This window comes from Manacus candei, unplaced genomic scaffold, assembly GCF_025592945.1.
Source record: "Manacus candei isolate 608988 ecotype Guabito, Panama unplaced genomic scaffold, ASM2559294v1 h1tg000023l, whole genome shotgun sequence".
Classification (NCBI taxonomy): Eukaryota; Metazoa; Chordata; class Aves; order Passeriformes; family Pipridae; genus Manacus; species Manacus candei.
The window spans coordinates 22,750,886-22,777,747 of NW_026138071.1; the positions used below are offsets into that span (position 1 = coordinate 22,750,886).

A 26,862-nucleotide genomic window follows, 5' to 3' on the forward strand; every position below is an offset into this window, starting at 1 on the left:
CTGCAGTTCTGGATCCAGCCAACTCATAAGCAGGTGTGCCGCTGCATGTCCAGAACAGCTGAGGCCAAGGAGATGGTAGAGTAAGCCTGTGCTTACATGTTCTAAGTTTTCTGAACAGTCTCAATCTCAAACAGAACCTGGCAAATTTAACACTGCCACTTTACTCCACAATGAAGTTTCCCACTTTAATAAACATTAGCAACTAGGTCAGTACTTTATTAAAATATCATCTATTATTTGAACAATCATGTTGTGTGCTCATATTTGTTTTACATTGTGGTTGGCCACAATAAAACAGCTAAATGCACTGTGTTTCTGGTTCATTGTGTTTTTCTTCATGTTGGAAACAGAAAGCTGCAAGAGATAATAGTTGAAAAGAGTAAGGAAAAGAGTAACATAAAGACTAAAAGCAAAACCATCTGAGCCCTTTACTATTTCTGGGGCTTTGATTTACTATATTCCTGTGTATGACAGTCTAGGTGTTTGTATTGCTTGGCAGAGAGGGAGGGGCTGGGTACTTGAAAAAGACAAACAAACAAACAAGAATTTCATCCTGTAACACTCCAGGGTTTGCCTGCACTGCTTCGTGACAGCACATACAAAAACTCTACCAGTGATTCAAGCCAAGAGCTGCACTTCCCCTTGAGCCAGTGCTGGGCTAATGCTCCTTGTGCTTCAGTGAGCCCGGAGCATGAGCAGGGCCTCCAGGTACCCTCTGCAAGAGACTTCACAGGCACAACACAACGCCAGTATCCCAAAGAGCAACAGTCAAATGGAAATAACAGGAACTAAAAGCTACTCTTCAGTAAACTGCAAATACAAACTAGACTCTCATATGTAGTCTTTCTTTCTCTCTCTCTCTCTCTGTGTATATATATATATACACACACATGTACATATATACATGGAAAAACCTCTCCTCCTTGATACTGTTTTTCATCTTAGTTTGGATGTAGTCCTTTATAATTTTGTGTGTATAACTAAAGAAATATATAATTGGATTTCTGAATAGACACAGTCTATTCTCCATGATGATGAAAACTCTCTTGCTCAAGACCACCTTCCCAGAAAGAGCATTTTAGTCCCAGAAACACAGTGGACAAAGTCTGTTATGTTGTAATACCAAAAAAACCAATCCTGGTAAGCTAATACGTGCTTAATGCTGTTATTAACCACGACATGCAGCCTTGTAAAACCTGCATGGGAGAGCAAAGACTGTAAAAAAAACTACCTAGAAATAAGAAACTGAAGCAACAGTATCCGTAGTTCAAGCAAAACCACCTTACTGCTTGAGGAGACAAAATAACAGCCCTGTACCAAATACGTTAATGCCTGATATCATGACCCAAGAAACAAAGCTCACACAGGTCACACAAAGGCAGCAGCTACATCTATATCCCAAAGCAAACAATCACAACACAGGCAACCTATGTCAAAGAGGACAACACCACCACTAAAATACTCTCCAATATCGGCTTGATCCTGCAAGTCACTGTGCAAACAGCAGCAGTCTGAACAAGCTGTGGCCAACCCACACTGGCCAGGATCAAACCCTGAATCACACTGCAACGTGTTTGAGATCCGAGCCCTGAAGTGAAGAGCAGATCATCTGCCAGAGAAAGACACCCACATGGCAAGTTGAAGCGAGTACTTGAAGTGGATGCATGAGTGCAGATTGTTGGGTTTCTCTTCTGAGTTTCTTCAGGGCACAGAAATTTCTTCCCTGCTCAGTGAATATTACTGCTAACCTCAAGATCATTATGACAGACCCTAGTGTTATTATTAATGAAGCAGACTAACCATCTCTGCTGGTCACCTCTCTGACTAAGTTGGGATGTTTTTATACAAACAAACAGAATTCCTACACAGGATGCAACTACAGGCAAACCTGTAAAGTAAGTGATGAGGAAGTCAACCCAAAGGTAACATGAAGAATTTTTCAAGACAGCATGTAAATACCCCTCAATACCAGTGCTTGCACACTTTTCAAAAGATAAAGACTTGTTTTCATAAGCAAGAAGTAGCTGGAGGTGGGACAGTGTCTGTGCCAAGAAACCACTGGTGAAAACATTAGTGAGAACACTCATTCTAAAATGTTTCATTATTTCTGTATGAATGAAATGGGGGTGGGGGGCTGATATACACCTCCTGTCATGTTGCAGGAGGTATAGGAGGCTAGAGGCTAACTTATAGTCTTCAGGGTGAAAATCATGTTTTTACAGCACTTGGACACTTTTGCTTTTATTTCTGTCATTTGTCAATCTTTCATTAATCTTTCTTTTGTGTTTTTGTTTCATATAATGTGCACTGAAACCACTAGGAAATGCCCCAAATGTTGTCATCACCTTAGTGAAGAAATACACAGTATTTCGAGACAGAGCCAACACTATAACAATCCCTGGGGCCCTACTGGAGGCATTTCCCACACCACCTCACTTTTTTTTAAAGGTTTCACATCAGAGGCAAAACAAAAAAAGAGTGTGTAGGGAAGGAGAAGATCCCTATACACAACCCACCAAATGCATACAATTTTCTGTGATCCTTAATAATGTTTTATTACCCCCTCTATGCAGACACTGCATGTGGCCCTACAAACCAGTGCCTCAAACACTGGGCTCAGCATCGTGGGAGCTGTACAAAAAGGAAACAAAGCACTGCCTTAAGATAAGTAATTCTCCTCCCACAGAGCACTTCAAGGCAAAAAGCAGCCAACCTGCTGCCTGTGAAAATCTGTACTCCTGACTCTGGGCAAGTTATAAAGTTTGTTTTACCAGAGCAGGCTGATTTGAAGGGCCAGAGGACCCACAGGATTTCTATCTAGGTAACAGGCAAAGCAAGATTTGCAGGGAGGTAGAATACTTCTTAGGCCACAAGCTATCACAGGAAAAGATGAGCCTTGGGCACACAAGCCCTTTTTCACATCTGAAGGAGAAGCAGCAGGCTTCAAGTTCCTAGCCTATGGCAGCTGCAACAATATTATTACTACAACTCAGTAGCTTCCCTCAAAGGGCAAAACTGTTGAAGCACTGATGGGAAAATTGCTCAAACTGACACAGGCATTCCCCAAGGGAGGAAGAGAAGGAGATGGGAGGAAACTCAGGTCCCCTGGGCTCCCATCACAGGCGGATGGATGGCTGCTCTGCTCCAGCTCTCAAACCATCCTGCCTTTAAGAAACTATTCAGTCACCACACCTGCCACTCCTCAAACTCCCAAAGGAAGACCAGCAGCCCAGGCTGGACTTGTTGGATAAACACAAGTAAAAACATGAAAGTACAAGAGAGCAGGGTCAGATCTGGCAGGAGGAAAGACTCTTCTGCATGTTGCTGCAGGAGCAGCAAAGCACAGAGCAGCTACCAACCAACACACACACAACTAGGACGTACCAAAACCACAGGGGACAACAACCCTCATCAAAACCCAACAAAGGACTCCACCTGGCCTCAACAACAGCATACTAGAGACATACATGACCATGCTGACACCAGAAGGTAATGAAATTGAGAAGAAAATTGAACTTCAACAATCACTCGGTCACTATTACCACAAAGATTTTCTCAGCAAGTTGCATTTGTGTTTCCCAATACCACAACACTGTTCTTACAGCAGCAATGGACTTATATGGAGAGATGATCACACAAGGTTGATGCAGACCAGGACAACTGGTCTCATTCACATAATTCTGTTCCCTACTCTATTCTTTCATAATGCAGCATCTGGAACAGTAGGTATGAGTGCAGCAGGAACAAAGTGACTATGCTTGACAGCAACTCAGTAAAGTCCTAAATACTGTAAGGTAGCTGAAAAAGGGATGAATCAATAATACAGACAGACACAGGGGAGTAAAGGCAAGTCAGAAACAAAAAGGCTGCCCCTAAAATATTAAAATAGAGATCAACAGGAAGTAGCTAAGTCTATGAAACAAGCACACCAGAAGAGCCATGCCAGCAGAAGGTGGCCACAAGGATGGTACCTCAAACAGATAAAACTGAGTTACTACACTGGAATGCCAAATATTTAATGTTTCAGTGATAAAACAACAAATGTTCAGTAACATAAGGCTGTTCCTGCTCAAAGCAGCCCACAAACTCCACGCACCAGAAAATACAAATTAAACGCTGACATCAGAGAAAGATTCTGTTCTGTTGTAAGAACAAAAAGCAAACAAACATTTTCTTGTAAGGAACAAAATGTTGACCTCTGCAAATTTGGGAAGACTTCAAGAATCAACATAACTGTGGGGAAAAATGTGCAGGGCAGCAGAATAAAGCTGTATCTGACCTCTAAAGGCTGACTCCCGTGAGCCTACGCAGTTCCACTCCCCTCCAGACTCCTCACACCTCCCTTGACACTTCCACACGCCTCACAAAGCAATAAAACCAGTACAAAAATAAGTTTCAGACTAACACATACACTACATTTTATCCCAAACCTCTACCATTCATAAGTCACTGCAAACGCACATATAGACAGATGCCCCTCTCCCATTTGTCTGCATCCCAAAATACAAAGGAAAAATTATTGCTGAGTTGGATTGAATGAGCATATTTCAGCCAATTTAGAAAAAAAATAATAAAAAAAAAGTTAAGGGAGGGAGTTCAACACAAGTAAAAAATTCATCACAAACTGAATTTTACAAATGTATTTAAAGTTTTCCATGAGGTCTGTAGGTCACACATTTTAACTGCACAAACTGCTCCCTGGAACCTTCAAATAATCAACATTGTGGGATTTTTTTTCTCCTTGCTAACTGCACTGCCCATGAGCCACTTTTTACTTTGTAAAGCTAACGAAAAACTCTCACGGGTTTTTGTCACCAACAGTTACAGAAAAGACCTTTTGTGGAACAGCAATGCAAATTTTATCAATGAAAAGTTTAAGAGTTGCTAACACAATATAATAAACAATTACAGCTTTCTAATGAGACTTTTCTTGGTCAGACATACCTCAGACATTTCCAGACATGACTAAACTCCAAGATTCCCATTTCCAATTAACACATGCTCCTTACCCAACGAGCCCTCCCCCCCCCCCAAGCCACTCAGCATGAGATTACTGCAGAATGTGATGGTCTTTAGTAGAATATTTGGCCAAACTCCAGCTCCACCAGCCTTCATGCTTATTTTTATAGGCACAGCCTCCAGCTTTGCACTCTGGTATGTAACACAACACCCAAGTCTATTAAACTTTCCATCAAATACACATAAAATTGAACAACAGGTAATCAAGCCACAGTCTGTTCCCTAATAGTTAGGAGTACACTTATTATCCTGTTTGCACCACGGCATGAAACTTAGCTAAGCTTCTAAAACAGCTTACAGTGAACGTGCCCAGGATGATACAAAGGGGCCACCAGAGGATCCAGATCTGAATGCATTTGCAAGGGGAGCTCTTACAGAGTAGAATTTCAAAGAGATAAATGGAGCTGGCACTAAGATCTCCAACATCAAACATTCAGCATCAAACATAACTGTGAAAGAGACTCGAAAAAACAAAAACTCTTCTAGTGGAATGAGCCCAACTATCTTGTCATCTTTGGCTATGGGGAGAGATTTGGCATTGTTCACTGATGGTTTGATCTGACTCACATTTCGTAGAATCACAGAATAGTTTGGGTTGGACGGGATATTTAAAGGTCTCTAGAGTTCAACCCCCCCTGCAATTAGCAGGGACATCAAGCAGAGCCCAGCCCCAAGCTGACTTCGAATGTTTCTGGGGATGGGGCACCTACCACCACGCTGGGCAACCTGTTCTAGTGTTTCACCACCCTCATTATAAAAAAAATTTCTTCCTTATTATCTAGTCTAAATCTACCCTCTTTTAGTTGAAACCAATATCCTTCATCCTATTGCAATAGGCTTTACTAAAAAGTTTGTCCCCATCCCTCTTATAAGTCCCCTTTATTGTTTTACCTACCAAGACTGGCTAACACAATCATGCAACATCTGGCCAACCAAAGCATTTTCAAAGCTATCCATGTTACAGGTCTCATTCCTCACAAGAAACCCTTTTGAAGGTTATAACTGCAACTCCATTTTAAAACTAACATATGTAGCACAGATACACCCTTCAGTCTGCAGGAAACTGCTTAGAAACCGACATTTAGTAAGCCTGGTTTACTGCTGAGAAACATTTCAATCTGTTCACATGGCTTCAATTTGACTTTGTTCTTTAAACCTGGATACAACTTCTGGTAATACCTAGAATGAAGCACTGACATGAGGACTGAATTTAAGCCCACAGCTGAGCCATTAAAGGACAAATCCATTCCTACTGCCCTCTGAATGGATCCTGAGAGGTCAACTTCTGTATGTAGCTTGCTGGAGCTGCAGAAATCTGCAGTATGAGTTACTTAAGCACCAACTGTAGCTCTTTAACAGTGCAATCGGCTTTCCCTGGGATAGCATGCAAACGACAGATTTTACAAAGTAAAACAAGCACTATCTCCAGGTGTAACAGAGGCTTCATTGTCCTCACCAGAGTCTAAAATTAGAAACACAAAGTGTAGTTGTCATGACTGAAACTGGGGAGAAGACAGTTGGTGGAAATCCGAAGAAGGTAGAGGAGAGTTTGTACTTGAAAATTAATGTGGCTGGTACAGTGAGCACCATTCCAAGTGTTACTATTTTACAAGTTTTCTAAAATATGCAACAGTGGCATGAAATTTGCAGGGCAGCAGAACTCAACTGATATGGAAAGGAGATAATATTCCTCAAGTGATTTGGTAAATAAAACCACGCAGCATCCCAAACCAAGTAACCTGCATACTTAGTAGCAGCATGAGGCACAGTCATAAACATCAATTCTTTCCACCATTGATGTAGTGAGTGTTTTAATACTTGTAAAGATCTGTAACATTTCGCCTTCATATTGGGCATTCACAAAAAATACTTGTAAGACCTTAAAAAAATAAATAACATGATCAAACAAATCAGAAAGATTTAAGAAAAAGGGTAAATGGTAGAGCAACAAACTACAAGGGAATGATTCAAAAAAAAGTTTTGGTTTTGGCAGCAGTTCACACTTCTTAACAGAGTACAGTTAAGTACCAGGCTTTCCCACCTGCTAGGCAAAGGATCCTACATTGCAAGAGAAAAGTGATACCTCTGTCGCCTACCCAAGCACATAATACAGCTAATAACATTGCATGTCAGTGCCAGGCCCAGCCAAATCAGAAACTGGGGGAAATACTTCACTGTCACCGTCTCAAAGAACTGTGTTTGAATACAGTTGTCAGCCAGCTCATAATAGCAGATAAAAATAAAACAGAATACCCATTTGTCATTCAAACAAATGTATTTCAAGGAAAATCTATCCAGTCTGAATTAAGCAGAAACGTGTAATTAAATACTTTGCAATCCATAGTAGTTTACAGCAAAAAAACCCCTGAGAAATCCATATAACTTATAGCAACCCTTCTTAAGAGACTGCATAGCTTAGGGTGCCCTCACAGAGCATTTTTGTATCCTTAATGCTTTAAGTAAAACTTTCAAATATGACCCAAAGAGTGGGCAGGGTGGTACTGTCTTCTTCAATCCCTAGGTAAATAGTTCCCTTCTCTTTTCCTTCATATTATCTTGAGCTAAAGTAGAACGAGATGATTCATTATCACCCACTTTTACTGTAGGCATCAGGAATATAGCATTAACCCTAAAACTGATGGGGAACATGTTAATTAGACAAGCCACTAACTGAAAGAAAAAAAAGCCTATGAGTCCCAGAAGGGGCAGCCACTGCAGCTGTTGAATATGGAGGACTTGCCAAAAGCAGGATGAAAGAGCACAAAAGAGAAGTCTGATATCTATCTGCCTGTATCAACATCAAAGGGTTATCAATAAGGAACAGAACACATCTTTAAGGAACAAGGAAAATTTGACACAAAGTTTTGCAAATGTAACTCTCAAAAGCATCACGAAGATTTTTTTTTTTTTTAAAGCATTGTGGAAGAAATCTTTCCACAAATACACATTGTTCTGGTTTCTTCTCCAAGGTTTTAATGGATACTGAGAGTCCTTATTTTAATTTTCTGTTTAATTTAATTGTCAGTCTAAACTGAAGGAGCAAATCAGTGGAGGTGAGTGGAGGAGCAGTTGGGTGTAACTGTGTATTACCAACCTAACCTACAGAAAGGGAATATGCATGGCTGAGCAGAAAAATTATTTGGGAAGAAAGATGTGACAGACAATGAATAGCAGAGATACAAAAGCACAGACTATAAGGGATAGAAGAAGCAAACAAAAACAGCACAGACCCTCCCATACTGGAGGATGGAAAGGAGAAGGTATAATGAGACCACGAAGGTTCAAATGCTTAGCAAGAAGGAAAAGCATAATCACACTAAAAATTAAAACTGCGTAAGGGCTAAATTATAATTAAGTACAGGACACATCTATTTGATTATAATAAGCTGTAGACACAATTGCTTACAGATCATAGCTATACTTTGGCTTAAATATTTCAGCTTTTACTCTTAAAAGACTTATCTTTCACCAGCAGCCTTGGAATGTTTCTACACATCATTAAGTTCACACAGCTGAAGCAGTATAACAGATACAATACTGTGCACATTTTAGCAAAAATGGAACAAAGATGAAACAGGAATTGAAAGGCTTAACTGGAATCACAATTTGCCACTTTGTTCCCTGCCTGTGCTTCAATTGACAGTTCACAACATCTCTCCTGTTGATCATCACTCAGAGATTAATATCCCTGAAGATTTTGATTACTTCCACATATATCCAAGCTCATTGTATCTAGTTTAAAATACAACCACTCTAATAAACATAACCCTTTTGCAAATCAAAGATAGCAGGCAACATTTAAGTTAGCCTTAGCATATTCCAAGCATGAATTGTTTCTACTTCAACCTGCTCTAACATCCTGGAAGTGTCTTCACTGTTAAGTGAATTATTTATAACTGCAATGTCCTCTGACAACAGCAGTATCAAAGTTATTGTCAGCAGCAGGTCTGGAACTGTTCTTTACGAAAATCAGAGGTCTCCCATGTTGCACAAAGGGAAAAAGAAAAAGGAAAAATATCCCAGACGGGAGAGATCAAATGCAAACAATGCAGTACAGGAAAGACTACAGCAGAAGTAAGGTTTAAAACATCCCTAATACAATAGACAATGTTCAGGCATTCAGTCTATGTGTATGCTTATAAATAAACACATATCTTAAGAATGACAACATAGCTCCCCATAGGATGTAATTTCTTAACATATACTCACATAAACTTCATTGTGATCAAAGCGTTTTTTCAGATTGTTGATGAACGAATCTTCATTAAGTGGCTCTAAAAGAACCATATCTCCCACCCCTATCATGTCATCTAAAAGGGACGTCTTGACCTCCATTTTGGCCATTTCCTCCTGGAAAATAAAGAAACAAGAATAAAACAAAGAGCAAAGTTAGCTCAAAGTTATTCTAATTATTCACAGGCATTATCTAGTAACACTACTCAAGGAATAAAAGTTAAAAGCCCATCGAATGACACTACTTTAAAATTATTTTTCCAAGGAATGCTCCCAAAGACATTGCTTCTACCCAGGTAGTCCACACAATTCCAAAAATTTAACTTCCAATCGTCAACAATGCCTTCTGGCCCACTGTACGTTAAATGTGAAACTGCAAGAAACAGGAATGGTTATTCCAGTGGGCACCACAACCAGATTTTTTGGACAATTTCAACACAGTGTTCGAGTGTACGCAAACCCAAGTTTTATCAACAGCTTCACCAAGATCTCCAAACTAGGGTTTAAATTTGTCAATACCCTAATCTGAATTTCTTTCTCGCCCTTACTTGCATTTCTCCAACTGCATCAACTTTGAAATGGAAACCAACTAAGTGAACCCACCCTGAGACAAAAACCACACCACATTATTTGATCTTAAGTCATGAATCCTGTACTCTAGAGTGCCTATATTTTAGTACAGTACTGGTCTTGGTTACCTGAAGCTACCAAATTACTTCATTTCCTAATCAGATTCAATTAAGTTACAGATTTCTTTGTAACTTTATTGCTTAAGGGAGCACTTTCATGGGGCAGCAACAATCCAGCTGACAAATGGAGACTCTGCATCTATATAACTGGAGTGGCAAAAGTCAGAAGTTGGGCTTAAACAGAGGACCAGGATCAAACAAAGAAACCAAGTCTGATAAAGGAAGTAATTTAGACAAAGAAGTCAAGGTCGGGCCAAAACTTGACACTTGTTTGATCCTCCCAGCCTTTTATCCTTCCAATCCAAATGCTACAGAAGATTACTGAGTTCCTCAAGAACTCCAGGCACACAGTTACTGCTTTAAGCTTTCGTGATGAGACTGAAAAATGAACGGATTCACAGCGGCAGGGGGTAAACAAGGAACCAGAGGTGAGAGAACAACTCTGTTGACCATGCAAACCAAGAACCAGCTACTGCACAGGTACACAAAACAACAGCTGAACTTCACCACTCAGTCGTAACCCCCCAGCCATGAACTGCCATCAGGCTTTCCTTGTTTCCCCTCTCACTGTAGCACATTTCAATTCCATGTACTTTTTTTTGTTTTCCAAAATGTTGCTGAGCAGGTATTACCTTATACAATCAGCGTTACCTTGTCATAGCAGCTCTCCATCAGAAAACTAATTTAAAATAAGCAAAGTCTTTTATCTCTTCCTTCTGCCCACAGCCACTAAGTTACTACAAGTGATTTGATGTTTTTCAGCAGTGAGTGACATTTGAGGGATATTAGATCAAAATAGTCGTGCTTGATGTTTTTCCAAATTCAACGAAGAGAAGCACAGCTCCACAGGCAGCTGACGGAAGTGATACAACAAGACCCCCAAAAACCTGAAACAAGCCTGGGAATTACTAGAAATTCACATGGAAATTCAGAAACAGTGCTGAACTATGGTAACCAACCAAAGCTGAGTCAACTCTGCTAAACAAACAAACGAGCATTTATTTTAAACAAAAACACTGAACAAATATTTTTGTAGAGAGAGAGATACTTTTATTCTTAAAAGTTCACCTCTCCGAATCACCAAAAAAATTTTAAACATTTACAGAATCTTTTCAGAGGTATCACTTCAACTTCTGCATCCCATTAAGACAAATTCTTTAAACTACCAGTCTTGTTTCAGAGACCTAATTACTTCCCATACATCAACTAATGCTCAAATAATTTTTGAAGGCTGAAAAAATAAAACCCTTCTCAAGTATGGAACTTATTAAATATTGGGTTTGTGGCCAAATATATAAAAAAAAGCCAACACAAAAATCCTAATAAGGGCAATTCCAACCTAAAATTTAGGTTCTAAGTAGCATACCTCATCTACCATTGTGAAATTACATACCACCTACCACACTTCACGCATCATTGCTCAGGAATTTCAGGACCAAGAGCAGCCAAACCCATCAAGAATATTCATGTATTCCCAAGCTCAGTGGCACGTTTTGCAGAAGAGGTGCACAAAGACACTGTATCTACTACTAAGTTGGATGAAAAAGTTGTATACAAATATTAATTTACCAATATATTTGAAAGGTTCAGTTTTATGGTCAAAGTTTAATTTTCAGCTTGTTTTTCCACAATAATTTACAGCATACTATGGCTAAAATATTCCCATTAACATGCGAGTTAGAAAATAATACATACATAAATGATAAAAAAATTGGACAATATGTGAAACATCTTGTTCAACACTGACTGCTCAAAATCACCTGCAATTGCTTCACCTTTGAAAAAAATTCATTGAAGATTCTCCCATACACTTATGTATGATTCAAGAGTATTCTGCCATACCAGTGTTGTTAGCCTCCATTTCGGTGGAATCCAATCATAATCCCTGCTCTGGTTTAGGTAACAACAAAGGATAATTTGGTTGCCTATCTAAGGTAACAAATGGGGGAAAAAGCACTCTTAAGAAAAGCCAACATTATACATTATACAATGAGATAGAATTAATAACTTAATTTTATCTACTAGAATTCAGTAGAAGATCAGTATATACAGCACCTTCAAAATACCAAATACCCATTTTTAGAGCAGCTTTTTAAAAAAATATCAAAAATCGGTACATTACACAGGAAATAATTAAACCCTTGCAACATTACATGGCTAAACTTCAGAAAAAGCTCAGAAACTCAATCCAAATTCATGTCCAAGTATTTGTATTTGTCATATACTCAGAGATGCCTTGCAGCTGGAATTCTTTTCCCATCAGCACTGGTGACAGCATGTGCACCACAGTCTGGAGAGCAGTACAAAAAAGTAGGTGGCTTTTGCCTGTGCCTGTATTCATGCACCTCTAAAAAGATGAATGCTTCTCTCAAGACTAATTTTCAAGAGCCAAACCTGTGAGAGGAACAGGACCAAAACCCGCTCGCAGTGCCTGAGAGAGCAGGAGTGACCAAAGCCACAGCTGTGCTGGTGAGAGAGCAAACTCCAGGAAACAGGAAACTGGGTTTGAGGAAAGAACCATAACAGGTCATGTCCTATCAAACAACAACACTTTTAGTGTTTTTCAAATGAAGACTTGAATGGTGGAAGGTGGACAGAGATACTGCTGTGAGGCTCTATTTGAACTGTGCTGTAATTTCAAACTGGAAATTCAATAAAAAATAACCTAAAAGTGTAAGCGGTACTCCCTCAATTTACCTAATGCCTTGCTATCGTGACTGTAACATCTCATTTTGTTGGCATCAAGAAAAACAAGTGTATAAAGATTACAGCTGCGAGTTATTAATACAGCAACAAATTAGCTCAGGAAAAAAAAAAAAAAGAAAAACCCAACTAAAATTTTAATGCTTGTAGGCTGCAAATTAGATTCCTTCAACATTCCCTAATCTCTTCCACACCCGCTTACCACTTGAGGCTTCTCCCAAATTTACCTTTCTTATCCCTGAAACCAAGACTGGCAACTTCAGAATATCTCCCTTCTCTCTAGGCAACTGTCAAATCTGTTCTTCTTCCCTCTGGTCTCTCTCCAGGCCTTAATTCAATGGAGTGAGAACATTCTCAACACATTTCTATTCTCAAAAAAATAAAAAGAGAGATTATTCAGTAATCCTTCACAGTTTGATCTATTTCATGTTGGACAACATGCTCAGGAGGAGAAGTGCTGGGCATACTATGTCTTTAAAATGCTTTTATCCACACACTCCCACACTACAAAGAGCCTTTTAAAACAGACTGTTGTATCTACTGCTTGCAGTGCCAGGGATTACCATCCAGCTAGGCCAGTTCAATCTATAACCTTATTGCCCCTCTTGGCCACAAGGATAGCAAATTAAAAAATCACACTATCCCACAGCCACAGCAGCCATTCTGAAACAATAGCTAATGAGAACTACAAATAGAAGATGATACAGAAAATAGGTAAAGCCCCCAAAGCCTCATACAATAAAATGCACATATTCTCTGTGGGGGAAATGAAGTAATACCCTGTTACTGGCATACAGTATATTATGGAATTGGTCGAGGTTTTCCACATCACCCTCGAGCAGAACAGCAACAATTGTCAGCAGCTTCCCACAGCTGTGCCGTCTGTAGCACACACTTACTATTTGCTCCACAGGAACTATCACTGGCTGCAGAGGTGGTTTGTTTCATTTCTTTCCTGGCATTGTAGTAAAAGAACAATTTCCCTACCATCAAAACTGACACAGATGTACTCACATATGCTTCAAGCTCGGCCTATTTAAAAACAAAAAAAAAACCCCAAGCCTTTGGTTTCACTGTGACCAACTCACTGAAGAAAATAACTCCCTTTTTTATAAGTCTTAACAGAGACAATGTGCAACATCAGTAATTCAGTAGCAGAGTTCACACTGATTTCATGTTCCAGGTCCGATCCCGAGCTGCTGTCAGGCTGTAATTATGTTTGCTAACTCGCTCCCTGCTTTCTCTGTCAGGGAGCAATCAGCCCACACAGCGTGGGGACACTGACAGGCCACTGCTGGAAAAAGCAGCCACACACATACTGCCATTACCTGTACAAAACAAAACCAGAAGGGGCTGCAACCATCATCTCAAACTGCTCATGAAAAGCCTACGTACCAATTTAGCAGGAGGCAGGATTTAAACTTACCCTGTTCTGCTGTCCAGCACGTTCCAAGTCTCACCAGCCTCTGACTGCTGCCCAGAAAGCACAAGTTCATTGGCAACACCTTGTGCTGGTTCACCAGGTAAACTGAGGCAGACTCTGCAGCTGAACTATTACAATGCCCTTTTCACTCAGAGCTAAATTTCCTGACATCAGTATGTGTGAAAAAACATTGATATCATCCTAAGGAAATCCTTGCTTTCTTTCCCCATCCCCTAACTTTTTAGTCCCTGGATGCTTCAGGTGAGCAATGCACCCAGCATCTCCTGCCTGTTGTCTGCCTGTGGTCCGCCAGGGACACCTGCACCCTCCTGCCCAGCTGTGACTGCTCACAGATGTTGCTCTGACACTATCAATGTGCTGAAGAAAAGAGTATGCAGAAAACACCATGATGTTGCAGCCCTCGATTTCTTCCTGCAAGAAAATGGACTTGAGAAATCTGACAGACAAATTGCAGGAAGGAATGTTAATAGATATCACAACAGCAGTAAAAGTACTCTAAGAACTAAAATGCTTCCTCTGACTCTCCACCTTCACTTTTGGTTTTGCCAATGTCTCAATAGCTTCTGAATTCCCTTTTTTTCCTCACAGTCCTACTGAACAAATCAATGTTTTCCAAACTGAAAAAGTTTATACTTTGGAGCTTTTGAATCAGCTGCTACTTCTCACATCTTACCTACCAAGCAAGAGCTATTATCTGAAGCCTTGTGCAACTTCTCTTTAACTTCTGTGGGCATTGAAAATTACGCATGTGTACCGGATTCCTTGAGTACTTAACAACAAACAGCTCTGGTGAATTACAAAAGTAAAATGCGGCATTACTGGGTATATTTGTATTAGGACCACAGGAATGTTTGCATTCAGCATCAGCTAAATGGGAGCAGCCCTTTAGCAACATCAGATTAGGACAGAGTTTCGCACCAGTGACTGCAATTTAGATGACAGAAGATTTGATCAGAGAATTCCACAGGAGAAACGAATGCTCCACTGGCCTCTGCTACCAAACATTTATCTAAAGATTGGGTAATTTTCAAGAAAGAATCAGGCCATTTAAGGTACTGTTGAACAAACAGTTGCAACCAGGTGAAGCAATATCATCTTTTAAATAGTTTGTCAACGAAGACTTAACTGCAGTTTAGAAAAACTGGTAGTGTGATAATTAGACTTCATTAAGACATACACGAAATGTTTGCTGGGACATTATCTCCTCCTGACAAACAGTGACTGAAAGTTTCTTCATTAACAGGACTCAAATCCTTTATATATGCAAAGGGGAGAGGTTTGATTGTTTCTGTAGTTCTTTAGGGGTTGGAAAGGGTGGGTACTGGGTTTTTTTGTTTTGTTGTGGGGTTCTTTTGTTTTTACATCAGCTTGGTTACAACCCACATTAAGCAGTAATTAGTTGTTGTTAGTCCCCTAAAAGTCAGAGAGATGCCTCTGTTCTGCCTCTGTTCACGTCATGATGAGGCTGTGGACAACTCTGGTTTCACCTAAGAGGTGCACAGTACCTCACCACAAAACCGAAATCACATGAGCCATGTATGCAGAAGATACAGCTTTGCCCTCCTTCTCTTCCTTAAAAAAAAGATTAATTCATGAGCCTGGGGGAAGGAATGAGGGGCTGTGCTTGCATTTCTTTAAGGCTATTTTCCTGTTATTTTTTCATACCGGTTTGAATAACATTAGCATGGATATTACCTTTTCTAAGAGACCGTGGGGTATATCTATTCTGCTATTTCTACTTTATAGTCCCAGCAGTGCATGTCTTCAAATTACTTCTAATAATTATTTTGCAACCACAACACAATAACTGCCACCAGTAATCGCACTCAGAGGTTGATATATTTCCTAAGTCGACTTGCTGCCTTGCTTTAACTCATCTGTGTCAGTCATACAGTCATACTAGGTTTTGGGAAAAACATTTTGGATTATATTGACAGGCTTCAAAGAATATAGGTGTGGAGTAGCTTTTTCTGTAAATGGTTATTTTGGAGTCTGGGTGGGTTTTTTTCTTTTTTTTTTTTTTAATTACTTCAGTTTAATGAGGAAAACACCTTGGGCACTTTCAAGGCATCTGAAAATAGATCTTCACTAACCAGGCTGTTTGCAGGCCAAATTCTGGTTGAATTCCCACTGACTTCAGCAGAAACAGGATCCATGGTGGTTTCTTATATTTAGGTTTTTCTTAGTCATTGCCGAACCACAGAGCTTTATAATCATTCCAGGTCCACATCTACAGAAAGGGATACTCAGGGACAAAGGGGATCTCTTTTTGGCACATACCTTCTTGTTAAAATCTCCTGGAATCTTTTTCAAAATAAGGAGTAAAACATGACTGCAAAGCCAAAGCTGTCAAAGGTCCTACCTTCTTCCCCTAAACCAAAGACTAGATTTCAGACTGACAGTGTTCTTGGGACACTGTGACTTTTTAAAAGTTGCTAGTACAGAATATGAACACATAGAAAAACCCTCATTCTTTAAAAAATAATTTTTAAAAAATAATAAAAAACCCAACAAAACAAACAAAAACAAGCAATCAAACAAACAAAATCAAACAAACAAACAAAACCAAAACCCACAAAAATTATCTTGTACTACTGGAAAGCTAAACTCCACCAAGTGGTGGGTGCCCTTTTAGACTGATTATCTTAATCTTTCAAGTTGCCGCTTGAAGTTTTCTGCCAATTTGGGGGAATCTGCCCAATCCAAAGGTTACGTTTGCATAGCTGTTGCAGAACAGGGGCACAAAAACCAATGTAGCATTTATTTATTCTGGGGGATCATCTTTGTTTGTTGTGTGTCACACACCAGTAGCTTGCTACCACACCAGAGCTTGCATTCAAAAAATCTCCCAGTAGCAGATCCTCACAAAATACTACTTAAAAACAACCAGCCCTCACGAAGTCAAATCATTTCTTTCAACTGAGATTTCACTCCTTTGGGAGCAATCCAGCAATCAGCTGTAATCAAGGTCTTTCATTTATACTTTTATTGTAATAGGCTTTCTACTTTCCATTCCACACAAGCACGTGGGCAGAAAGCGAGCCTGGCTGCAGAAGAACTGTTCATGGTGGAGCAACTGCAGTGAACATCAATTTACATTATGGGTACTGAGAGATGTCTCAATACTACAGGGTTAAAATACCAGACTACACGATAATCTTCTCCTCAAATGCTTCGTGGGTTGCCTGTTAAGCAGTTGGTGATAAGCCCTGAAGATATGCAGAATATGAAATAACAGGCCAGGTAACACAACAGCTTCACTCCACTGCCAAGAGCAGAAGGAAAAGCTGCCCAAGAAAGTCATCACAACAGTCACTGAACCAGACTTAAAACTGGGCATGGACGAACACAAAACTAATCGGGAGTTTCGGGAAATCCAGATCCCAGGAGTGGCATTGGTGCCCCTGTCTACCCACCATCAAGTCACTGATGACAGCTGAGCATACCCATAGTTCCTGGAGCAGCTGGCACACATCATTGCACTCACAGATTTACCCACAGAGCAAGGTCTAACTTTCCATGCACCCATATTCTCTTCCAAGCAGTAAAAGTCTGGGTAAAGCCAAAATCTGAATGGCTGAAAGCACCATGTGTTTCCACACCATCCCCTATTCTTTTCTATTTAAAACAGGAGGAAAAGAAGTCATCCCTACGCCATCCCAGGGATCTTATTCTTGACCACTGCAGTTTTCCCTCCTGGAAATCTCACTGTCACTTTATTAGTAAATAAAGTTTGGAATGTTTTCAGCCTAGTATTTCATAGAAGTAAGGCAAATTAGGCCAGCTGTACATCTCTTGGTCTATACATCTACTCTCTCACACATGCCTAATGTTGAATTTCATTCAAAAGAACAGAGAGGAGTGAAGGACAACTGAATAGCTGATTTTCCACATCTGTAAAAGCAAGAGAGATCAGAGCACAGGCATCCCATCAGAGACACGGGTTGCAAGGAGAACAAACCCATTATTAAGTACCACAGAGCCATTGCAGAAAAATTTCTCCACAATTTCCCCAGCTGTAGAAAAACTTCAAATGGAAATTATTACTTCTTCTCAAGTCAATCCATCACAAGAGAAAAACCTGCAGGAAGCCAGACTCAATTAGTTCCATTTCTCCCAGGACTAGCTGCCAAGGTAAAACAGTAGTGCAAGGTCTCACCCTGCCACTTGCCATCACTGTATATTCTGCACATCAATTTTTGTCCAGAAAAAAAACTGCCATTTTTTAATGAAGACAGGGATTAAAAGAACTTGGATGCTAGTGTTGCAGGAAAAGGGAACATTATTTGCCCAAATGAAAGCTAAAAACCCACCTACTCAGGGGAAGAGGAGGCTTAGGTAGATAAATTACATGAACTGTTTAGATATGACTGTTTAGACAAACTATATCCACAGTTTTGTCATTTTCATTCTCAACAGTCACTTTCAGTTGGACACCTGAAATTAGAGAATAAAAGACATCAATTTCTAAATCAAGGCATCTTCAGCTATTCCCGTGTATCAAGATATATTTCGGACAATGGGAGCAGTTCATGAAGCTGCATTTCAACACACAGTAATGGCTCTTCTCCAGACGTCCATGAAGTTAGATGCCAGCAGACAGTGTTTTTATTAACAACTAGCATGATAAACAGAGATTTTCCAAACGAAATATAACACTTCACAGATTTATAGTGGGGGACACCCTCCTAAAACATCAATAGAAAGCACCTCCCTCCCTCCCACAGAAGGAAAACAGCCAGCCTCATGCCAAACAAACTCGCAGCTACTGAGTTTTCCCTCACTTTGTTTCTGCAAGAACTATCATCTGGCAGTATTTGGGATGCAAAAAGATCTATTCACATGAGATACAGGCAAGCTTCCCCTGTTCCAGAAATCTGTTACAAGGTACAAGTAGCTCCAGCTCTACTCTTGCTTGCCAAAAGATTTTCCAGGGTTTCTCCTGGAGTGAACTTTGCTTTGACACAGCCCTGCACTCTTTGATCACTGAAGGTAATCTCCAGAGCCCTTTTAACTCTGCAGCCTGACAGCCTGTGCGCTGAACAATGGCCAAAGTAGCTGTATCTGTTCTGCATGTCCCAGACCAGTGCCAAAACCACTGTATCCTACAATCATGACTACTATACTGTACTACTCTAGAGTGTGATTTTTCAGCCTTCTTCTGTTTTACAAGAAATAGTTCTTACAGTGTGCCTAATTTCTAGACTAAATTTATTCATGATCAGCTAATATCCACTTCTTCTTGCTTTTGCTAATGCTACTGGGGTTTGGTTTGTTTTTCAAATCTAAACGTGTATTTCCTCACCACAACCAGGAATATTCCTTCATAGAGAGAGGGATTCATTTTCACCCCTTCCACAACAGCTTTTCCTTCTCCAAAATTTCACTAGGAATTAGCACTTCCCTAGCTTACCCTGCACAAGAAAGCTCGACTGCTCCATCAGCCACAGACCTACTGTCATACATAAAAGCTAGGAAGTGTCTCCAGACACACAAGTAACCAACTGGTTACCTGTTTAGCCTGTAGATTTAACTATTCCCAGAAATAATCTGCGTTTCAAACTCTACCACCATTCTGCTGACCTCTCTCCAAGCTGGTATTTCTGCTGCAAGTTAGACATCCAAGGTATTCTTTCTTTCACATTGGATAAGCATGAGCTCTGTTAGGAAAAGCTTTTTTCTCCACCCACAAACACGAAGCTCTAGCAAAGCTATTCAGTGGGCAGTGAACTGGTCCCCAGAATCCCAGAAGAAATGGCACCTCTTCACCTCATCACCAGTGCCTCTATATTAACACGCTTATTTTCTTCCACAGAGGAACAATGGAGAGGACTAATTCCACCTTCTCTCCCTTCAACAGCTCTCCTAAAAGCAAGCTAACTTCTCACTACAACTCAAGCCAAAGAGGCCTTATGCAATAAGGATTTCGAGGATATCTCTTTGATCTAAAAGGACAGCCTTAACTGTGCTTCAAGTTGTTTTTACACAAAGCCATTAAAATACAGAGAGTAAGCATAACTTCCTTTGCTTGTGCTTTCCCAAGATACAGAATTCAACACTTCATGACCCAGCAGTTTCCTCGCTTCGCTTCTGAGGTCCAGGTTCTCAAAGGTTAGAGGCAATGATTAAAGCACAGTCCAAGGACATAGCATATGCTCCGTTGTGCACACAAACTGCTTACCTTAAGACCAAGTTCTTACAAAACACCAGTGCTCTCCTGTAGACACGAGGAGAACAGACTCCATAAAGAAAACACATGTAAAAGAGTAGAAACATTTCAGGATGTCACAGTTCTCTACCTGTCTTTCTTTCTAGTGTAGTAAATCCCATAGTTTAATTATTCTTATAATTCAAAATACCCCCAGTAGCACTTTAGAGCATACAAACTATGAAAACCATGGAAAATTACACAAAAAGAAACAAAAAGCAAGAGAGTTCACATACAGAGCATACTTGTGGGCCTAGGAAACTTGTACCAGTGCTGACCAGGCTGTGGTCACCGACTTTTAAAAACTACTTTTGCTGACAGTAGGGAAAAATGAGTCTTTCCTTGTTGGCTGTATTTAGAAAATAAAGAGTCATAGAATCACAGAATATGCTGAGTTGGAAGAGACCCATAAGGATCATTGAGTCCAACCCTTAGCCCCACACAGGACCATCCCCAAGAGTCACAAAAGTCTACAGCAAGTAACTGATAGCACAGCACCCACCAATCCTTCTGTTGCTCAGCATCTACTCTTTGTAATTATCTCCTCTTTTTCTCCTTGATATATGCTTTTACTTTCTTCCTGGTATATTTTCCTTTCCTGGTCCTCTTGCCCAACAGTATAAGGATTTCTGCTACTGTAAGACCCTTGTGAGGACTGCTGCCTCTACAAGACACAGGGAGACCAAGGAAAAGTTTACTAGTACACCCACACCAAAGCAATTCCGAGGCAACACTGCACAGAGCCAGGGACAAGGCAATTACCTAAACCCTAAGATACACCCACTGCCCACTCCTGCAAAGGAGAAAATCTTTGTGACAGTAAATGTTTCTCGCTCTCACTCCTTGGGACTCTGGATATTTGGATTCCTTACCTTGAGCCTTCAGCTTGTTTGCTGAAATATTAAATCTGATCACTTAGGCTAGAGGCCACATCTCCATTGTTTTCATTTCAAACGCTGGAGCATTAGTGTGTTTTCCACTGGAGAGAAAAGATACTGCTCTTGCCCCTGGCGTCCATTATTCCTGCTCTGCTGTCTACATAGGATTACCAAAACATTTTGCATCTGAAAAGGGGATTTGATAGTTCTTCTTTGCCTCTGAAACTGTATTGTGAAACTCCAGTCTTTCCCACTTAAACACCTTCATCACCACAGTGACTTTGCTATCAGACTTAAAATATACCAAGAAACGGATACAACTTTATTTGGTGATAACAAATGGGAAATTTCCCAGTAAAAAGGTGCTGGGAGAGACAAAAAGATTAACTTTCCGTGTAGTTTTCTCTAAAAGCTATGCCACTAACAGGAGGAGAGAGAAAAAAAATTTTAAAAAAAGAGGTTTCCACACTGTTTTAACACCAAAATCTGGATCCATGCACATGAAAAGACCAAAGCTTTAACAAACCACAAGCAAACTGGGGCGCAACTGCAAAGGATGAATGTTTGGAGACTAGTGCTCAAACCCACCAGGAAAGATTCACAAAAAGAACCTTGTTGCACTTCCAGTATCCTCTTTAACAGCTACTTCACAGCATATCACAAAGAGCTGTCGAACTTTCCACTATCCCATCAGCATAAAATTGAAATGTTTAACTTTTGGGGGGGGGTTGTGGGTTTTAGTTTTTTTCATTCTAGGAACTGCAAAACAAAAGAAAATTAATGTTATTCTTTACTAGTTCTTTATGACAAAGCATGCCTTGATGTTGGTTTATACATCAGAAATTAAGCTCTGTTTTCCTTCTTTTTGGAGGATATGAATGGAGAGGTTACATAAGGGTGTAATAAGAGCTGTTACTTCCTTTCCCGGTTGAAGAGAAAAAGCTGTGGATCAGATTACAGACTCGAGGGCTGGTCATCACAACTGCAGCCTTCCTAAAATTTTTGCCAGTAGTCCCCCAACAAACAGGAGAGGCTACTTAGAAGGCTCTGAGAATTTAAAAGACTAGGTACATAGCTATAAGGGAGGAAAATGTCTTTATTTTTGTTTTTCATCAAACTCAGGAAATTCCCCGAGTTTGATGCATACAGTCACTCAAGTCACCGCTTTCTATTAAGTTTGTTTTTCATTAGTACAGTGAAATGGATGAATGAAACATAGGGTAAGATTTATAGGATGGTCTGATAAATGAGCTGTGCTAAATAAGCTTAGCAGTCTGACAGAGCACTGAACTTTAGTGGGTATGTCAGTGTTTGTCCCAGCTCTGACCACACAGGGCAAGAGAAAGGAGGAAAAGCAGTGTCCAGTTTGGCCTACACAAGAACTAAGCTGTTCTCTGTCCCACTAGCACTTTCTTCACCTTCCTCTCCAATTCCCAAGCCACTCCTATTACTGCTGCCGAAGGAAGATGAGATCAGACTCCAACATGAGGAATTTCTGTTCCCACAGAGCTCAGGGAAACCAGATGATCTCAGAGGATCGTGTGAAGCAAGTCCATGACACTTCCATGAGGCAGAGCATCTACTGTATATTGCCAGCAGTTTCTTAAGAGTACACAGTGGGAAAAATTAATAGCTTTGCTTATGTTTCCAATTTCTCTCTCCCACTTCCTCCTCTCGTTTGCCAGAATTTTTTTCCCTTCCCTCAGAAGCACTAGTAGGCTTGCAAAGTACGCTTGCCCTTCTAAAAGCAATGAAACCAAGTCTTGCACAATGCTTGAAAGGGCTAACACAGAGCTAAACTACGGCCCCTGGCATCATTTTCTCACAGAGTTCCTCCCCACAGGTGTGATTGAACAAAATGTCTTACAAAAAAAAAAAAAAAAAAAAGGAAATTAAAAAAGCAAGCTTCTATGATTTAAGATGCTTTCATGAGTCCTTTCACCTTCACCCTGCTGAGCACTCAATCTATCTGTGGTGCCCATAAGGAAACAAGCTTTTTAGATGTCCAACACCACATAAGTGTTTCAGAAACATCTTCTTTCCAAAAGACATGGGGGAACTTGTGGCAACCTAACATCAGTAAGTGCTACATGACAGCATGAGCATGGACCACTTATGTTACTTTGGGAATAACAGGAACGGTCCAACCATTACGTCTTCACCACTTTGCATTAGGCACTAAATTGAAGATATTCTTAAACTCGGGCCTAGGACAACTGGAAATAAAAGCACATAATGAGAAAAGTGTCATTACCTTTAATAAGTTTGAAAGTGGCCAAGCACTGAACTGTACTTTAACAGATGGGTTGGACTACTTCTGTTCTCTAACACTGCACACTTTTGGGGAAAGCCTTGTTTTTTACAGAGGGCTTGACAAAGTGATGATTCATCCAGGGAAGCACGGGCAGCTTGTTGCCAGCCTTAATTCACAATTAACAATAGGACAGACGGATATAGAAGGCTCATGATTCGACACAAAAATTGCAAAGTCAGCTATTTTACCTGACCTTTACGTTTTCCAGTGGTAACTTTTTATCTAGCTATATTTTAAATAGTTTCTCTAACATAAATTTTAAGAGTAGTTACCTTTTATTTCGTAACTGTTACATCTGTCCTTTAGAATAGTGGTCCTGATTAAATACATAGCAACGGACCTAATGACATGGTCTGAAATTCCAAAGCTTTAAATTACTCAAAAAAGCGTGAGCACATGGGTACCACCGGCAAGACGAGTGAGCAATGGACCTCTGCACTTCGCGACTGGACCGCCAGCCCCACTCCCTGTGGCTCTGCTAGGAAGGCCATTGTTTTCCACCGGGGAGTCTGGCCACTCCGAGGAACAAAGGGATGCCCATCCCAAAACACACAGCGGCAGCAGATGTCCCATACCGCATCCCAACAGCTTCCACGGGCGCAGACAGACGGTCTTGGTTGGGAGGCTACACCAACCCGTCCCCTCAGGGAAGTTCTCCGGGACAATGACCCTGCCCTGTAAAGCCCTTCCTCAAGCCTCTTCTCCAAATGTTACCCGACAGCAAAATCCCTCATCCTGTTCCAAGTTACCAGCACACTTCCCACGGTCCCCTCGAGCCCTACACCCGAGCCCGCTCTTTTGAATTCGGCAAAGCCGCGCACACACGGTAATTATTTTAGACAAGAAGAAACAGATGCCACGGTCTCTTCCCAGAAAGAGCACGCACACACACACACACACACACACACAGGGGGTGAGATGAGAGCCCCGGACGGTCTCTGCGTGTGCGCGCACCAGCGTTCGTGCCTAAGTGAAGCTGCCCGAAGCCCGCAGCCACCCACCACATGGTAAGGAAAGACACAGCGCCCGCAAAGCGTCCCGAAGCCGCGGCTCTACCAGGGGATGGGACGCCCAGGAGGCGCCGGGGTTCCCGGACCCGGCACCGAGCCCCAACACCACCACCCCAAGCCGCTGCAGCGCCGACCTCATCCATCCCCATCGCGCCGGGCTGCCGGAGCGCCCCGGTCCCGCAGAACAAAGGGAGCCGTGCGGTGTCCCGGGGGGAGCTGTACCTGTGCCGCCGAAAGGCGCTGCCCGCCGTCCCGCGACCGCCCGACGCCTCCCGCCCCGAGCCGGCGGCGGACGCTGCCCAGCCCAGCCCAGCCCAGCCCTGCCCTGCCCTGCCGAGGAGCCGGCGGCGGGAGCGGAGCGGAGCAGAGCGGGGCTCAGCCCCGGCCCCTCCCCGCCCGCCCGGGGGGCGGAGGCGGCACCGCCCGGCCCGGCCCGGCCCGGCCCCGCAGCGCCGCCCGGCGGGGGGTCCCGGCGCGGCCCCCGCGCTCGGCCCCGCCCGGGACCCGGGACCCTCCCAGCCCGACCCTCCTCACCTGCCCGCCCGCGCCCCGCCCGCTCTGCGGCTCTCGGTCACACCCCGGCGCTCGTCTTTCACCCCTGCGCAGCTCACCTTAAGCCTTTGAAAACTAACCAGCAAAAAAGAGAAACTGACTCACAGTTAACTGTGGTGAATTATTCGCAATTAACTGTTTTAGCATGAAACCCAGCAACACCTCCCACTCGATTTCTGCAATAATGTTTTTCGGCACCTCCTGGACTGAATCTAAGTATTTACAGCAAGCTTTGCATAACATATCTTATCTATCCAATCCTGCCCCGATAAGCACATGAGCCATCAACAATGGAAGGCGACTACTCCATTGTGTGAAAAGACAGGGAAATAAAGAAAAAGCCCTAAAGGGCTGTGCTCATACCAGGACTGAGCGCAAGGAACAAATGTTTGTCCCCACACCCCCTTGAAAACTCCCCATCGCACAGATCTGTAGGTCTACATATTACACCGACACACTTCCTGGAGAAATACGCCGTGTGAAAAGTTTCAGTGCTTGTGCTTTTTCTTAAAAATCAATTACCACATTTTCTTACTTTCTCATATTTGCAAGCGGGCTTTTTCCAAGCTGGGTTGTTTTTAAACAGCTATAAGCTTCCATTCAGCCACAAGCTAAACCTACACTGGGTAGATAGCTGTGAGAGGAGGACCTGAACTGCAGATACACAACTAAACTCTTCAGAATGTGGAAGAAATCCGGTTTATATCACCGGATTCAATATGATCAGAACCACACAGTAAAGATGCAAAATGCATTCTAAAAGCCTTTCTCATTAAAACAGCAGAATCCCTCATCCTGTTCCAAGTTACCAGCACACTTCCCACGGTCTCCCCAAGCCCCACACCAGAGCCTGCTCTTCTGAGATAGATATCTATATCAACTTCAGATATTTCAAAGTAAATGCTACATGTGAGATATTCCTTGGTAGTCTTGTTTATAGAAAGAGATTGTGTTCTCACACAGTTTTTCAAATCTGTAACTATGCAAGTGTTAGAGACCACCTTCGGATGAATCCCGGGAATTAGAGCCCTGCAGCCCCGCTGATTCATAGACTCATCACTATTTTATTATCTGCAGATTTTCAGCACAGATGCTTAGCTCCTAAGATTTGTCTTACCCTTACTTTTTTATATCTGTAAAATTAATGACAGGTTTCATTAGAAGTGGTCAAAAACTACTTCAACAAAATATTTTTCCTGCTGAAAAATGGAAGGCTTGGTCAAAATTCAGTTCTAGGGAAACAGTGACAGTCTGATGTAGGTATTCTAAGCAGAATAATTTAGGTTTGGGGTGGTTTGAAAGAGACACAAGCAAGAACCATTCCTGAGCAGCACCATGACCCCATCCTTTCACCCCATTCTGCATTCAGGTGAGTGCTTTGCTCATGACTCAGCTTACTTTCTGGGAAATAGTTATTGCATTCTTTCCCAAATAATGAAAGGGGGAAAAAAAAAGAAAGTAATTTCCTTCTATTCCAAATCTAAATGAAAATTAAATTCAAGTTTCAGTAAGGAAAGCAATTACTGTGCAGTCAACACTATTTATCAACAACACAGCCAGAACAGTAAGCAACATCACAAGACACTGACTGCAAATATTTCACTGAGAAAGTATCTATTTCAACTTTACATATTAAAATTATCATAAGTCGCATGGCATGAATTATCATCGCATTGGCATGAAAATACAAAATTTTTTACCTCAGAGATTAAAATTCTCCATTTGATCCAAAGAGAAGCATCACACAGGAAAAAAAGGTGGTGCAGCTTTCCTTCAGTGGTCTTACCCCTGTGCTTCAAAAGGGGTAATGGT

General features: G+C 41.4%; 1 protein-coding gene across 3 annotated transcripts in view; it reads right to left on the bottom strand.

Moving 5' to 3' along the window:
• The window catches only part of MYO1B (myosin IB), a 112,347-nt gene extending 87,491 nt beyond the window's left edge, over window positions 1–24,856 (bottom strand). For all 3 annotated transcript variants that reach the window (XM_051787772.1, XM_051787771.1, XM_051787770.1), the window contains exons 1-2: window positions 24,721–24,856; window positions 9,229–9,369 (exon numbers count right to left, since the gene is read on the bottom strand). In XM_051787772.1, the coding sequence (XP_051643732.1) occupies window positions 9,229–9,363 (135 nt within the window). In that variant the 5' untranslated portion in view covers window positions 9,364–9,369; window positions 24,721–24,856. The remainder of the gene's footprint in view (window positions 1–9,228; window positions 9,370–24,720) is intronic.
• Window positions 24,857–26,862: the final 2,006 nt, after the last annotated feature.